The 16,983-nt window shown below is 34.5% G+C and overlaps 1 protein-coding gene across 1 annotated transcript in view; it reads right to left on the reverse strand.

Moving 5' to 3' along the window:
* The window catches only part of CNTNAP2 (contactin associated protein 2), a 1,078,336-nt gene that overhangs the window by 300,440 nt on the left and 760,913 nt on the right, over window positions 1-16,983 (reverse strand). The window contains exon 14 of the mRNA XM_079302400.1: window positions 15,940-16,140. Coding sequence (XP_079158526.1) covers window positions 15,940-16,140 — 201 coding nt within the window. The remainder of the gene's footprint in view (window positions 1-15,939; window positions 16,141-16,983) is intronic.

The following is a 16,983-nucleotide window of genomic DNA, read 5'->3' on the forward strand; positions in this document are numbered from 1 at the left end:
CGATCAACCAAACAAAGTCTATTAAAAATCTGTTTTTAAGATAATGTGTTTAAGAAGAAAAGAATACAAAGAAATATAGTATTACCATAAGGAATCTAAATGAAAAAGCTGCAAAAACACTGATCAGAATCAACAAAATATTCAGTGAATTTCTGAATGCATGCAAACTAGACAAATGTGTCTCTCTCAAGATTGGCAGACTTTTAGAATTAGGCTGAAAACAGAAGCAACAAACTGTCTTGCTTAATCTTGAGTTCAACAAAAATAAACCTATCCTAAACCAGAAAGCCTTTTGCATGATCTTCTATGCCCTCACAACACGGAAAACTAAACAATTCTGCAATTTCAATCTTTAATTGTTTGAAGACAGTTTTACCTCATGAATTGCCCATATGGAAAAGGGAAACACAACCTCTAATTATGATGACAGAAGAACTGAAATTGTACTGCATGAGTTTAATTAAAAGGGATGGTTCATCTGAAGGTATTTTTTTTAAAAATTCATAATGATGGCATTAGGAAGTTATTAAATATGAAAATTAATTCAGAATATTATGTTTTATAGGGTTATTGGGTTGACTAATATTTTAAAATTATTTTCTGGGTAATGTTTTGCTGCAGTTGTGGCTGTTGCTGTACACACATTCTTCAGCAGGGTATTTGGTTTTTACCAGTGGCTATTTCCCATCTCCAATAATTCAGTATCTGCCTGAATACTACAATCAGACAAATCAGTCTTCTGATGGCAGACACCTTCTGGGCAGGTAAACACTATGCTTAGTGAAGGAAAGGGAAAGAAATAAAAGAATGCAAAGGAAATCACTCCTGATCCCCTTCAAGCAGACCACTTCCCAACCACTCTCCAAGCAACTGCTAATTTAAAATTCACATCCCATATTTTCTTCCTCTACCCCAGTGTTTTCATGCATGACATTTTATGGGAAGGAATATGGCCTTGGTCATTTAAGGTATACATTTCAACATATATAAGTACCTGAAGGGAGGGCATAAAGAAGAGAGAAACAAGTTTTTTCCACAGGACCAGAGGCAGTGCTCACACACTGAAATGGGAGGTTCCCCCTCAACATCAGGAGATGCTGCTTCACTGTGTGGATGACTGACCACTGCCACAGGTTGCCTAGGGAGGTGGTGGAGTTGCCCACCTTGGAGAGTTCCAAAAAGCCCCTTGAAAATTGCCTCAGGCAACCAGTTCCTTACATGACAGGTTGATTGAACCAGGTGACCTTCAGAGGTCCTTTCCAACCCTTTTGTGATTCTGTGATTCCATGAATATTTACTTTTCCCCATCATATTTTCTGTTATTGGTTTCAATACCTTAATTGATTTTTTTTAATGCACCTTAAAAAACATAATTCTCCAAACCAGCAGCCTTATGGAAAGCATAATTATATCTTTAATCATTATCACATGTATCACAATTTCTTTTTCTTTGTACAGCATATCTTTTTCCTTTTGCAAAGAAAAGATGAACACCATTCTGCCAATGTGTACTGATCTGAGGCAATGATATTGCTCACTGATCATTGCTTCACTTAGTATTTCCTATCTTGTAATTTTGCCTTAAATTATCTGAGGATGTACTCTATGTTAATGCACACTTCAGCAGCAATCAACAATTTGCATGAACCCATATAAAGAGCATCATTCCAATGCTTTTCACACTATTATTAACATAAATTACAACCTTCCTAATATCAGTTCTTATTTACAGCTGACAGGATGGAGGAATTAGCTATGTGTAGAGTCATTCCTGATGTAAATCTACTTATTTAATATTGTTTAGAAAACATTTTCCAGGCAAAGTATGATGACCTGTGCTTCTGGGCCAGCAGCAAATTCAAACAACAAAGGATAAAAATGCTATAAAATAAACTGGGAAGAAAAACACTGTAACACAAACACTGAAATATCTGTAATGTGAAAGAATAATTTTGACTATCATGCACTTAATATTGTACTGACTAGATTGAAATATATTATTTCTTGATTATAGAAATAGTCTAAATCCACCAAACATTAGAGCAAGTAAAAGAACAGATTTCCTCTTATCTCTGTTACATATACTGAGATATGCAATCACTTCCATTTCCAAATTTGAAACATAAGTTGTAAGTAAAATTTAGTCACTGGTCCTTAAAAGTCAATAAAGTTCCCATTAGAGTTGATGAAAAGACAATTAATTGGCAAATAAACAAGATCTGTACTTTGTCACTAGTGTAAAAAGCCAGAATGTTATCAAATGACAGCAATACTTCTGGATGACTGCAGCATGAGGATGGTTGTGGATGTGCAATGCAGGAAGCTATTTTCCTCTAAAATATGGTACACTTCTGTATGCCTTATTTTCAGAAATATCCTGTATAACTAATGTAATAAAATCTAACTGCAGTAATTGCCCCTGGTGATTAATTTAATAAAAATAAATGACAATAAAAATTGCTAGATTTTTAAATAATTCTGATAATTGTTGTCCATCTTAAAAACAAACACAAATCAAGTAGAAAGTATGCAAATGCACTTAGCACAAGTTTGACCACTGCAACTTGGAACAAATAAATTTTGGTATCTAAACATCTTTCCCTTCTCAAAACATGGCTTTTAATTAAAGAAATTTCAGTGTCAAATTCAACACACTGTTTAGACCAAAAATAATTGAAGGAAAAAAACCCCATAAAAATGGAATTATTCAAAACAATAACACAGTTAACAATTTATATGGATTAGTTGTAAAATGTGAAACATACAATAACTTGACCTAAAGAAGCTGATCTCTTAAAACTAGATTTTAAAAAATATTTGTTCTGTTTTTTTTATTTTACCCACTCAGCCAATCAAAAATAAATTGGTCACACTCCCTGTATCAGCTGTTGTAGGAGACTGTTGGCTATTTGATAGATGCCAGGTGATGATTATATTACATTCAGTATATGACCAGGGTGAACTAGACTGAGGCTTTCAATTAATTTTATCTTGATAGCTGAGCAGCCACACAGTAAAAACAATTTTCAAGTACTACTGTTTTGTGTGGGATCCAAAATGGTCAGACCTGATTGTAGAAGTATGCTCTTCAGTATTTTCATAATTTCCTATAAATACTAGTTTTCAATTATTAAGAGCAATTGTGATGCAAGTCTTCCACCTGCTTTATATCCTTCAGTCACAGGTTTTGAATTAAATTGGAACATGCATTTAAATTAGAGTTAATACTTAAATTGATCAGATGCACTTGCTTGAATCTTCTAAGGAGACTCTAGGAAAGTAACTTTTTGGACTGTGATTCCTTTTTAACTTTTATTTATATAATTTCATATCAGAGAATGAAAAGTTTGCTGACCTCAAGAGGTTATGAAGAGATTTTTAGTGCATCCCAAATGCAGAACTCAAGAGCTGATAGCTATTTAAGAGGCTAGTTCAATTTCAAAGCCGCTTTGGATTAGGATGTATCTCTCAAAGTTTTATGTTCATCAAAGCAAATGTGGATTTAATGTACCATAGAAATCCTGTGATGTTTTGTACAAAACTGGAAACACTTGGTTCTAAAATGTTTTTGAATGAAAGCAACAGCAGCTGTTTTTTGCCTCACTGTCCAGGACACATCCAGATACTCAAAGCCATTTTGTTATTTGTTGACCTACAACTTCCTCAGCATTCTCAAAAAGCTTTGTTCTTAAAACACAGAAAATCCCATTAAAGTTACTAAAAAAATGAAAACAGCTTGTGTGGCAAATTGAATTTTCATTATTCTACTGACTTCAAGGAAATTACTCTAAATGTGACTTTATTCAACTTAGAATTTTGAACTGCTGTTGAATTTTTCCAACTACATAAAGTCATCCAACTATTTTTAATATCCCTTATTTTTATTATTCTGCACCACCTCCACACTTTCTACAGTCCTTCCACGGCACTCATTTTAATTTCCCCAAGCCAAGCTAGTATCAGCACAATAGTTCCAATTAAACTTACTCCAATTTGAGAACAAAGAAATTAAGGTCAGTGATCCCCTCAGTATATTTTCATTGGCTTCCAGAAAGCTTTCATCTACTCTATACACAGTGACTTGAATTCTCCACCACCTCCTAAAAATTACACTATATTACCCTCTTCCAAAGCAGCTTTCAAATTCCTCAATCTCTCTAGAGTACTGCTGATACATAACTTCTTTATCTCCACCTACTAAACTGTGATCCTCTTGCACTGCCCCCAATATCCTGTAAAGCTTTGCCCATCTTCTACAGAAGAGTCTGACACGATTTGAAGGAATGTAACATAGACAGAAGGAAGCAGCATCTCAGAAAAAATTTCCATAGGTTGAAATAATTAACAGTGGAAACACTAAGCCTTCTACACTTACTAATAAGAATGATTCAGTTATAAAGCATGAACGAGAGGAAGAAAAAAGGAGTCCAAACATAAAAGAAAGGGCGCAAAAGAGAATGAAGGTAAAAAGGGCAGAAAATTTAAAAAAGGTAAAAATTAATTAAAGCAATTGCTTTCTTTAGTATTGAAGCAATACATTAATATGGTTTTTACTTTTTTGTTTACAAAATTACTATTAAAATGCTCATCTAGAGTTGAAAATTTGGACTGCATATTGTGAATATTTTGAATAATCCTGACCTTCTGATATGCCTGTTTTGAAGCAGTGATAACTCTTAGAAATATTCGAACAAGTTTTACCAAAATGGATATATAAGATACAGCATTTTAAACTGTTTGAAAATCCTAATAATAGTAAAGTGTGTGAGTAAAATAGAGTACCAAGCTATGAGAGGTAAAACACGAAACAAATTTATTATGTTAACTTTATAGAAAGAACATCAAAAAATATAGCAACAGAAAAATAATTTCTCTTAAACGTTAAAATTATCTACTTGTTTAAATATCTGTATTTCAGTAAAACTAAATAATCAGAAATAAACAGCAATTTGTGGTGTTGATAACCACAGGACTGTAATCTGCATTTAAATTTGACACTTTTTTGTTGTGGGTTATGATTTGTTATTATAAATAATTACTGATATTACAAATTTATTAATTAATATGGGAGGAATATTGGAAGATTCCCATTTGGAATTTATTATGAAACTCTTAATCATAGGCTCTAGGCAATTGTTGTATATTTCTGTAGACCTATGCACAGACATGTGCAGGTTTAGGTATCCCCTCTGGCAATCATTGGCAATACCAAGTTTGATACATTTTTTCAAAATTTTGTCGCATTATTTTTGTATAAGAAAACACACAACAGAACAGAACCCTACTTTTTATAGAAGTGCAGTAATCCTAGTCATCACAATCTCTTAATTTTCTCTGTTATTTACTGTCTTAGATAAATTATTATACTCAAAATGTTCTGTGACTTGCAAATATGCTATTCCTTCAGTTTGCAAGTGGATTGCAAGTGATTTAATGCAAGCTTCTGCCAAGTGAAATACATTTTTCCTCCAAGGATCACGCCAAGCCATGTGTATATGAGAGAGAGGGAATGCACTCATGTATGCCACCTTCTATCTGCCAAACCTGTTGCACAATGCAAAGAAATCTGTGGCTTTAGAGCGGGCTTGTACTACCCTTCAGCAGGGCCGAATAGAGCTAAGAGCTCCTCGTGTCCTGCCCCAGGACCCACTCCACGGCATGCAAGTCCCAGGAGTCCTGACTGCAAACGAAGGGCACTTTTTGGAGGGCTTTGCCACTTTGGTCCTCCTTTAATTCCCGTTACAGAATCTATAATATCTGTTATGCCTACCTGCCTACTAATGCCCACCCATTTGCCTTGGAGGGATATCCAGACAGGCAGGAAACAGGGTGTTTGGGTTACTCAGGACATACCCAGGTTGCATTTGGAGAACAAGGCTCTGAGAAGCAATGCAAATGTTCCTTGCAGTGTTATTCTCTCTGAGTTTACAGACAGATCAAAACTAGTGCCATATGCCTGATTTTTGAGAATTCGTTTTATTTGAAATAAAATTATTTTATTAATCAAAACACTTTTTAAAATTAACAAGAGAGCAGGGCGACTTATAAACATGAAAAATGACAACTTGAAGATGCCACCAACTTTACTGATGAAATACAGATATATTGGAAATAAAATAGCAACAAGAAGATGGTCACCATCCTAGACCAGTGAATTGCTTTTAATATTCTGTTTTAATACAGGAGATAGGATTTCAGTAAGGTCCATGTTTCTTCCATTAGTGTTGCAGTACAATTAATCTGAGAGAAATCTCAAAGAATATACTGAAGTAGGAGAGAAATAATTCTAAAATTTGTTTTGATCAACTTATTTATTAATGATTTTCTTAGCAAGAAAGCATTGCTATTTTTCAGTCATTAACAAAGCTGAGATGCTATTCTATAATCATCCTTCAGTCATAACTCCTAGCAAGGATTACGAAGTTTGGGAGACAGAGAAAAATAATCCTTTAATACACTGAATTGACAGGAAATTTTCTGTGCATTTGTTCTTAAAATATAAATAGTGAATTCTTGATGAACAGGTAGATAATAAAAGGATTACTGAAGATAGCATGATGAAAAAACTATCAAATGTTTTTTCTCTTTATCTAAGCATTTGTTCATATGGTTGCACTACCTTGAATAATGCTAAACCTTGACAATAGTAATACTGTAAACACTGGAATTGGTGATTATTTTTCTTTGCTCACTGGAATCCATAGAGGGTACAAAACACAGTCAGCTCACAGAGGATGCCAAGTGATTTAATATCATGGGCAACTGGATAACCTTTCTTTTGTCCAGACCCTACAGTACTATACAAAATCTGCATGTGAGTACAAAGAAACATCAGGATACTGCATGCAAACCCGGCTCAATTACTTGTGTGCTTTTCATTGAAATATATGGGTATACTCAGTTAGCTGCTCCACTTTAAAAATGAGCCTAGTAGATGGTAGGAAGAAATTCTGTGGGTGTAGGAAGAAATTCTGTGAATAAAGCAATACCTTTATCAGAGGCAAGTAGGCTTTCATTTACCTCCCGTTATCCTTTACTATTTCTGCACTCACAAAATCTTGCTGGTGTTACAGATTTCTTGCACTGGAACATGACTGTGAACAACACAATTTGTCATCAGGCCAAAAATCAAGGTCTGGTATTAATCAGAGCATGGGTCAAGATGTTTTGGTTCAGTGAGAGTAGCTTGCTCTTTGCTTAGCATGGTAAAGGTTGATCTGCATTGAGGACTAAGCTGTGGCCAGTAATCCTCTCAGTTCCTCAGTACTGCTGCATTCCAAGACACTTTGCACAGAACATTTTAAACAAAACCAAATCCAAACAAACAAAAAATCCCTAACATTTGGAGATTTTGTTATTTTTAGATCTGTGGGAGAAAAAATTGGCACAATGTCACAGAGCATAATCACAGATGGATTATTTTATATGTCTGACAATTTTTTTTGGTCCTGTTTGCAATTTCAGGTTTTTCACAAAAGAAATTGGTTCAGTACCTCTTCCAAACATTCTTGCTACTTGACACAGCACTTTGCAAAAAACCCCAAAACGACAAAAACATAGTCCATGCCATAGGGGACAGATGATTAAAAAGAAGGGATGCTTTGATCTCTTACTTCTGTGTCATTCAACAGTAGAACCACTGGAAATACTATTAAGATTTTACAAAAGCGTATATGAAGTCAGATTATGTTACAAATATCAGAGGTAGAGACAGAGACATCAAAGAGGAATGAATAGTGAAAAGAGAAAAAAGTGTTAAAAGAAATTTTGAGATGAACCAATGCTAGCAGAAAGCAGATTATTTATTCTTAAGGAGATGGGAGAAAAGATTCCCTTAAATGATATGTAATGTTCCAAAATACAAATATTTTTTCTGAATACAATTTAATCTTAATACAATACATTCATCATAGCCATGAATCTATGGAAGCGCTACATCATTTTAAAAATAGCTTGACAAATCTTAAATATATCTTGAATTCATTAATTATTAAGGTCTATCCTCTAAGTAATGTGAAACTAACTAGATATCTGTAGTTTAAACAAAGCATCATTGTTGCTGTTGTGTTAATGTACAGGATCTTAAAAGGCTGCAGGTGAAACCCCAGTATTAGCTGTGGAGCATATATTTGCTTTACAGAGTCAATGTTGACTACCAAAACATTCTGAAGCAGTGTAAACTTCCAAAGAAAATGAATAAATTAGGTCCTTTCTATGGTAACTGAGACAGCAGCACGCACTAATTTGCTGCTGCTTTCTGAAACTGATTATAGTTCAGCAACTAAATTGGTAACTGCTTCCAAATCTTTAGCTGCTGCTTCTGAAAAGCTGGACTGCATTTCAGTCTTTTGCATCTTGTTGGCAGCACTATCTTTATCATTACACTGGACAACAAATACCCATATTCAAAATTTAATTTCCACCAGTAGAAATGGTAAGCAGCCTTTCATCTTTTTTTTCTGAAAATCTGCAGATCCACTTTTTCAGAAAATATGGTTATTGATTTGTAAAATCAGTAATTCCGATAAATTAAATGAAGTATCTTTCCTACTTATTCTAAGAATATTAGGAAGTGACTGTGAATAATTTTTGCTGGCAACACAGATTACCTGAAAACAGAATTTATTGTCTATATGTCTTTTCAGTAAAGTGTATATCTTATGGAAAATCAGATGATAATTAAGATTTTTTGTCTTCTCACATTGAGTAATCTCACATAACTAAATATTTCAAAACGTATCAGAATATGATCATGCTCAAGATTCCTTCTAAAAAGAAGGAGATAATCTCTTTTTATATAAATACCTATATGGATACAGATTTCCACAAAGAAATATGCAAGTACCTATGGCATGTAAAAGAAGCACTTACAAAATTTAAGAAGACAATGAGTTCTCCTCCCTCACATTACAGTGGCAGTGTCATTGAGTGAACCAGATTTTATAATAGGCTGTACTTTTCTCATACTCCCTTTAAGCTTTAGTAAACCCTAATGCTGTCCTCATATACACCCAGGCATTGTTTTATCATTCATTGGAGTTGATTCATGGAAAAAATATACATTACAAAGAAACATGGAAAAGTAGAGAAAATGCATGTGGAATTATTCACAAGGTGAAAAGGGGAGAGCATTGCAGGCAGTCTGTTTCAGACACAACCTAGAAAAACATTTTAATAGATTGGTTTGTTTAATAACATCTAGCATGAATGCATAGAAAGTACAGTAAAAAAGTACTCCAACATACTCCTGGAATAAGATGTATCTGGGGCAGTTCATACCTCAAATAGTCACACGTATATTAATAATCACCCCATATCTACGCTCCATATTCTATTTGTATGCATTCTGCTGTGTTCCAGAGGTTTACCCTAACTCACTAACATTACTAACCACAAAAGAACAACTCTTACAAAACAGTTACAGACATTAATTGATGTCTGTTTAAAGATGGTAGAAATCTTTCCAAGTACAAGTTATAGCTCAGTGCCCCAGGCTGCCAGGGTGAAATGTAGGAAAGCCTAACTTTAAGCTCCAGATGAAGGATAAAAGCCCTAGACTCAAGAAATCAACCAGTACTACCTCATCCATGAAAACAAGGCAGCCAATATTTCAATAATGGTTGAACACTTGTCATCTTATGATTCAAAACACAGGACAATTAATGAAGAAAAGACCAAGAGAAGACCATAATAGGGTATGGAGCTCTGTTTCATACACAAAATGCCGTTTTCTGTGTGTGTATAGCTGGATTATTCATACAGTTCTTTCTGACACATTCATCTCAGGAATGGGAGTGAAGAAAGAAACACTGGATATTTTTACTGCATATTTGCATAGGAAAAATATACTCAGGGTAATGCAAATGCCTTAAGGATATGGGTAAGGAGACTCACAATGATACACCATCCAAATCTGTTTTCTCTGAGAAATTAATAAACTAATGTGTTTTGCTCATTCACCACAAAAGATAACTTTTCCCCAGAACAACCTGGGTTTGTGAAGAAGCAATGTCTGTGATTATTTCTGTGAAAATATTAACCATGAATGTTTTTAAATTAATTTTAAAAAACATGACACAATAAAGTGGTGGGAAAATTATTGACTTCTTCTAACTTTATTTTAAGAAATAAAAATAATGAATCTTTTACCATAATAGGTAGACCAGAGGATAGAGAGAGAAGATACAAGAAACAATTGTTTTGGAGCATTCTGCTAGAATTGCAAAGTTAAAACTCATATGCATAACTTTTTCTTTAAAAGGCATAGCAAAAAACCTAGAATTCACTGCACTATAGTTACAATTTCCATAGAGGATTTCTAATATTCACAAGGCTCTTATCAGCTACTACCATTTCTAACACATACCAAAGCAACATGTACTCTTCTTTACTTTAGTGATACTGGATTAAATCTACTTCCTACACAATAGCAATGAAAACTTGAAAAAGTAGCAGAAATAGTTTACCAGCTAAAAGAATGATGCAGATTGAGTAAAATTATGAGACTCAAGTGATTGCAGTATCTAAAGAACTAAAAGAAATTTGTGAGAGACAAGCAAAGAGGCAGAGCAAAACAGAGAGGAGAGAAGGGTGCATTAAGAACTGTCTGGAAAAAAAAAAAGATCCTCAAGATACTAATTTATCTGTCTACCATTTACCTAAGAGGACTGATGTGTATTTAATAAGAAACATTTAGCATAAGAATTATTTTTTATTATATTTCTGATGTATGGCAATATAATGATGACTAAAAGAAAAGGAAATCACTAAAAACCAATGGTTTCCACTTCCACGACAAGATCATGTAGATCAGAGGGGAGAAAGGTTATTATTCCTGCTATCCTTGTGCTTTAAAAATTACTAGAAGTTGAAATCAGCTTTTCTAGAACATTGAGAAGGGACCAATCAATATTAGTGAGGCTGGACAAGTTATGTGACAGCTTAGGGGCATGTTTTCTGGAAGAAGATTGAAAACAGAATCATGAAGTCTGAGCAAGTTTTAGAGAGACTTCCATTCATCACTGTAGTACTGCAGAAGTCCCATTCCTCCCTCAGACTCTTTTTCTTGTTAAGCAGAAATTATATCTGCAACTAGCACTCTAGATCAGTTGAGAGGTAGTGATGGCAAAGTTCATAAGTTCATTAAGCTCTGATTTGGATGGCTACTGAGGAAAAACAGCATATTGCAATTTTAAACTTTGCTTTTATCTCAGTCTATGCATAAATCTTACTTCCTACTGGTATTATGATTGCTTTATTGTTACTGAAACAACCAAACATCAAATTAAGTTTTCCATTTCACCTGTTTAGCTCCTAAATTCATGAAGCTGTTGTCTCATTTCCTCCAGAGACAAACAGGCATGAAATACTAATTCATGTACTGCAGTTACTCTGCTCTATGTTTTTCATATGCTGCCTGCAGGCACAGTGAATAGAAATAAAAATTGGAACAAAACACCAACAGATCTTGCTCTGTTTTCTGTATCAATGCTTTTAGCTCCCACTCTCTGATTATTTGTTACAGTTCCTATAGATCTGGAAAATGAAAGACACAGATAACTGTGAATGCAGCAGCCCTTCTCCCTTCAGGGTTTCATTCCCAGGGTAAGAGGAAGAATGGCAGAACCAGCATGCTGTTCCCTCCCCTTTTCCTAGGCAAGAATTGGTGGCCCATGGAAAATTTCATATCAAGAAAGTCACAAGCTGGTATTGTCAGGAAGTCTCATGAAACGAGTGGATGAAGATGTACAATTTTATTAACTAACATTTGACAGTCTATGAGGATATTGTATCACTGTTCTCTGCATAATTTTGTTTCTTACAGCAAAGAAGGGAAGCTTCCTTTTATAAGAGCAAATTTATACTGTATATCACACTGCCTCATCCCTGCTCATTAACCAGTGGGCACAAAAGGGCTTTCTTCCATCTCCAAGATCCTGTTTGCAAAAAAGGGAAATGTCCTATCACCTCCCATATTAACTGGAAAGTATATGAGCATCAAGAACCCTGAAAACAGACAGCTTTCTGCATGTCCTGAGTACTAAACATATTATTATCCTCTCAAAATGGATGTTTCCAAGGGAACAAGCAGAAAAGAGGATATGAGAAATGTAACTGTAAAAGAGAAAAACAACCCCCAAAAATCTGCACTTTATTTTTTTATAAATTTACATATATTCAAATTGTTATTAGGTTGCAATTATGATCCATGGACTTACTATTTCATTTGTTTATTAGCTGCCATAGTTACTTGAATGACCAAGATTAAGCCTCTATCATGATGATGACTGCATACTCACAAAGGAATTACTATTCTAAAAAAACATATCTAAATAGACAATAAGAAACATCAATCTCATGCTGATAAAAAACAACAAAACCTGCTACAGTCAGAGCAAATCTGTACCAAAGTCAGGAGCATAAAGGCTGTGAGACAACTGCAGCCACTGCAGAATCCCTGCTTGAAAACAGTTTCCTCAGATTTATGCTGTACCTGTAATTTACTGTTTCTTGTGATAACATAGTATATTTTCAGCAGAGGTGTCTGGTTTTGCACTTCCTTAAGAAAGTCACCAAGCTATATTGACTAATTTTGTTTTTTGGATAATCTTTACTGAGGCTTTGAAACAGATCCCTAGGTTTGAACTTAACTTATAACATATTGGGCTGCAAGTTCAAAACAAACGTAAAAAAATCCCAAAGCCAAAACAGTAAATACAGAAAATTGCATTTCCAGATAGCCTTTGCTGATTACTAGACAAGGACTGTTCATTCATTTTTGAGCAGAAAGTTAAGCCAGATGACCTTCTGCAGTACCTTCAAACCTGAATTACCCTACAGGCTTATGAGATTCCTGGGTGTGTTTTCAGAAGTCACTTATGATTTCATTTACATGGAACTTCTTATTACTATCTTGCCTCAGACTAAGCAAAAAGGCATTGGCATTATTACCTGTAAAATCACTTCCAATCCCTTTTGCAGTGATGATTTTAAACTGTTTGCTAGGATGTACATGTTATTTTGCTCAGATGAAAGCTCATTATTAAGAAAAAAAGACACGGACACAAAGCAATAAAGTTTTAAAGTCTAAAACTCATCACAAAGAATGAGAATTCTTAATCTGTACAGACTAATTGTCATATATACTTCTGAAATCACATGAGAATTCTCATTGAGGGCTGGCAATGAGAATTCTTTGAATGTTGTGCCTGCAGCCAAAAAAACCCAACCAAACAAACCCAACAAAATAGGCTTACTAATATGAAGGCTTTCCTCAAACACAGAATTTTGATGCAGTTTCTGTTTCATACCAAAAATGCTATTGAAGCTATTATTAGCAGCAGAATCAGTGGAATTGTATATTTTTCTACCTTGTCATGAAATATCATAACAATGAACTGCAAAAATCATACTCCACTTGCAGCTAGTAATTACCTGTCATTAATAGATCAATAAACAGCTTGAGTTCTGATTTGTTTAAAAATGTTTACTGAGCAATTTTTCCCTGGGAAGGAGCCATGTTGTAAAGCAACAGGATTCCCAAGAGACAAAATGTGAAAAAGTTGAACTGCTTAATTATTTTCTGCATTTTCTCAGTTCTCTTTGATGCACTTTAAAACAAAATAACCTTTCTATCCTAAGTGGCCTTTTAAACATCTGAAATGTGTATGTATAAAAGTCCCAGCCTAGAAAAGCACCTAAGGTCAAGGCCACAAGTTATCCTGATCCCATGATGCTAACAGAGGTTTAACTATTGGCTGCAATACCACCAGGTTCTCACTTCCTGAGGAGTACAAAATATCTTTTTTTTATTTTTAAAAATTTCTTTGTGTGGGAATCATGCTGCAGAGATTTATAGACAAAGCTCAGTGGTGAAAGATGCCACATGAGTGCTTTGAGCTGTGCTGTGAGATGAATAGGGTGTCATAATATATTCACCAAATATGGCAATCCTCCAAAACAGAGAAAGGTATGAAAAATTAGTTCCTTAGTTTAGAAACCATACACTGAAGCCAAGAACACATAGAAAGAAAATATATTGGCATCTTTCCCTCTAACACACAAATTACTGTGTTTCTATGTGTACAAACCATTACAGGTGTTAGGCAAACACTGCAGTGTGATTTTTTGTTACTGTCTAGGTAAAAATAATCTTTGTTGCTTTTTTCTCTTGTTTAAAAGGAAAAAAAGCCAAACCCACATTACAGAACATCTGTTGAAACTCACTTTCCAGGCCAAAAAAATGGATTATAAGGAATTTCTGAGAGAAATTATTTTTCCCTATAAAAGGTGAAAACATTAAGAAAGAGATACCTGCAAAATATGCTCAAAATTTTCTAAGAACCTTAAAATGTTAGTATAAGGAACTGCTTGTTTCTTAAAAGAAACAATAAAAAATCAGCAAGTTATTATTTTGTGTGCTGCTTAATTGTCCTTTAAATCTAGAATCTAGGGTAAACACCTGAAATTACAGTATATGTTTATTTTATTATAATATAAACATATATTAACAAGTACAAATTGGTCCTGAAATTATAGTCTTATACATATCAAGAAGTAGGATCTAAGACTGCACTCCACAAACTATGAGCTTTCTAAGCACAATGTCTCCAGCTCTATTACCAAATAAATTTGCCTTCTAAAGACCAGCCAAAGCTACATTCATATACAACTTTTCTGAAGCGTATGCAAGTAGGGAGCTTGCATCCATCAGCAGAATCTAATCAGAACACCTCTAGTTATGAACATGATTCAGGATCCTATACTTTAAGGTCCAATAAGGAACAAATAATTTTCCACACTGCAGTCTCTGAGCTACGCTAAATTAAGAAAATAACAGCAACAGAGACAAACCATGCGCTAGAAATAGTTAAAAAGCAGCAGTGAGGATGGAGAGGAGTAACAAGCATTACATTGTCTATTAACTAATGGAATGCTTATGGAAATAGGAATAAGACACATGCATTCCAAGTGAATACTTATCTATAGCACCATAAGAAAATATATAAAAAAAAAAATTATGAGGGAAAGCAACCTAAAGTATAACACTGTAAGCATGCAGCCATTAAATTAATCAGAAATGCATCTGAACTGCTTGCAATGAACTAAGTTCACAGTCATGAAAATGTGTTATGTGTTTCCACTTATAAACCAGTCTTCCCCAAGTACCATTAAGATTTATTTAACATTAAAATCTATCATACAAAATTAGAGCATATATAAAGCACTTGCTGCATAAATAATAGGGCTTTTAAAAGACAATTCCTTTGTGTGCTAACTCTAGAACAACTTATACTTTTGCCTTTATTGGTTACAGGTAACATTTGTTGAGGAGGCACATACAGAAAGGGTCACTCTTACTGCTGCATAAAACTACAAAGCAAAATAATCTTATACTTAATCTACTTGTAGGTGATAGCATATAATTTCTCACACAATTGCATTACTAACCATGGCATTCTCTACAATGTATAAGGCATCTGATTACCCACAAATACTTTGCATTTAAGAAACTGTTTCAAAAGCGTTAGTGGAAAAATTCTACCCTTCATTCAACCAGTGCCCTTGCTGACTATAGCATATGAAAACTGACAACCAGAAAACCAGGATGAAGTTCAAAGCAATTTTTCAATGCCTCTATTGATTAAACTTTAAAAGCTACTGTGTTTACCAAATGTCACCTGCTTTAAGGAGCAACAGATCTGAGATGAGAACACACAAACACTTGGTGCAATACCAATCATTTTCGTAGCAAGCAAACAGGCAAATTTTCCTAAGAAAAATAATGCCTTCTGTATTTTCACCCTCTTTGTCAACTCTAACAAAGGAGAACAAAGAAGCATGTTCAATGAATGGACTTACCTAACAGCAGTACCTGTTAAATTGTTGAGATAAAGCTCTTAAAAACTGTATTTAATGGATATCCCATTCTCAGCCTACCTGGTGTATTCAGCAGCCGGGACATCTTGCAAGAATAGGAGATAAACTGCTCACAATATTCAGCACTACTGGTAATGGCAGAAATCTGGTCCATTGTTGCACTGTAGTTGAGCTGCAGCACAGATAACTTCTCTGGGCTGCTGCCTCCCACAGCAGTCTGCATTTGCAGGTCATGGTACACAGTTGTCCATACTTTATCCTCTGAAAGAGAGGGCAAGAAACACAAGAACTGGTAAAAGACAGACAGTGGAACTGAATTACAATAAATTTAGGTCTTTGGCAAAAGACAAAAGTGTTCTGCAAGACATTTTTTGAGGTGGTAGAGGGGAAGGAGGGCACTGCACATGAAAGGTCATCATGTGACAGCGTAGTTACAGTAATGAACTGATGAAGGGAAGAAGCTCTGATCATATTTATGAAAAGATACCAAATATATAATGTAAGAAGTCTTCCTTAAGCAACTGATGCCTACAGTTACATATGGAACTAATAAAGATCAAACTAATAAGTTTGATAAGAAAGCCAGAAGCCTGATGCCCTAAAGATTCAGTGTCTTTATGTGAAGGACATTCACTATGCATAGTAAATTCCTGTGGGCTGGAGAGCAATACTGCTTTAGTAAAGTAGGAGTAAAGTAACCACAAGGATGCACCAGATTCTCATGTGATTACATACTTTATCAATTAATACTGAAAATGTTTCCACATTTTGTATCCAGGATGTGTTCTAGGGTTAAACAAAATTACCAGTTATTATGACTTAAATATTTTAAAACAGCAGCACCATATAACTATACTGATTCTGGTTATGGTATAGATAGCACCATAGGAACTAATTGAAGTAGAATGGAACTACAAATCTTCAGTTTCATTGTGAAAAGGTAAAAAGAAGAAGCTTGAATTTTTTCATAAGAAATACAGCAATATCTGCCAAATCTCAACTCCTCCAACAAACTTTTTTTGCAGGGTCATGCAAAAAGTATATTATATCCAGCCCAGAACAATGTCTGCACGCATTATATTTCTTTAAACTATTGAACAGCAA

This window comes from Erithacus rubecula (assembly GCF_903797595.1).
Source record: "Erithacus rubecula genome assembly, chromosome: 3".
Taxonomy (NCBI): Eukaryota; Metazoa; Chordata; class Aves; order Passeriformes; family Muscicapidae; genus Erithacus; species Erithacus rubecula.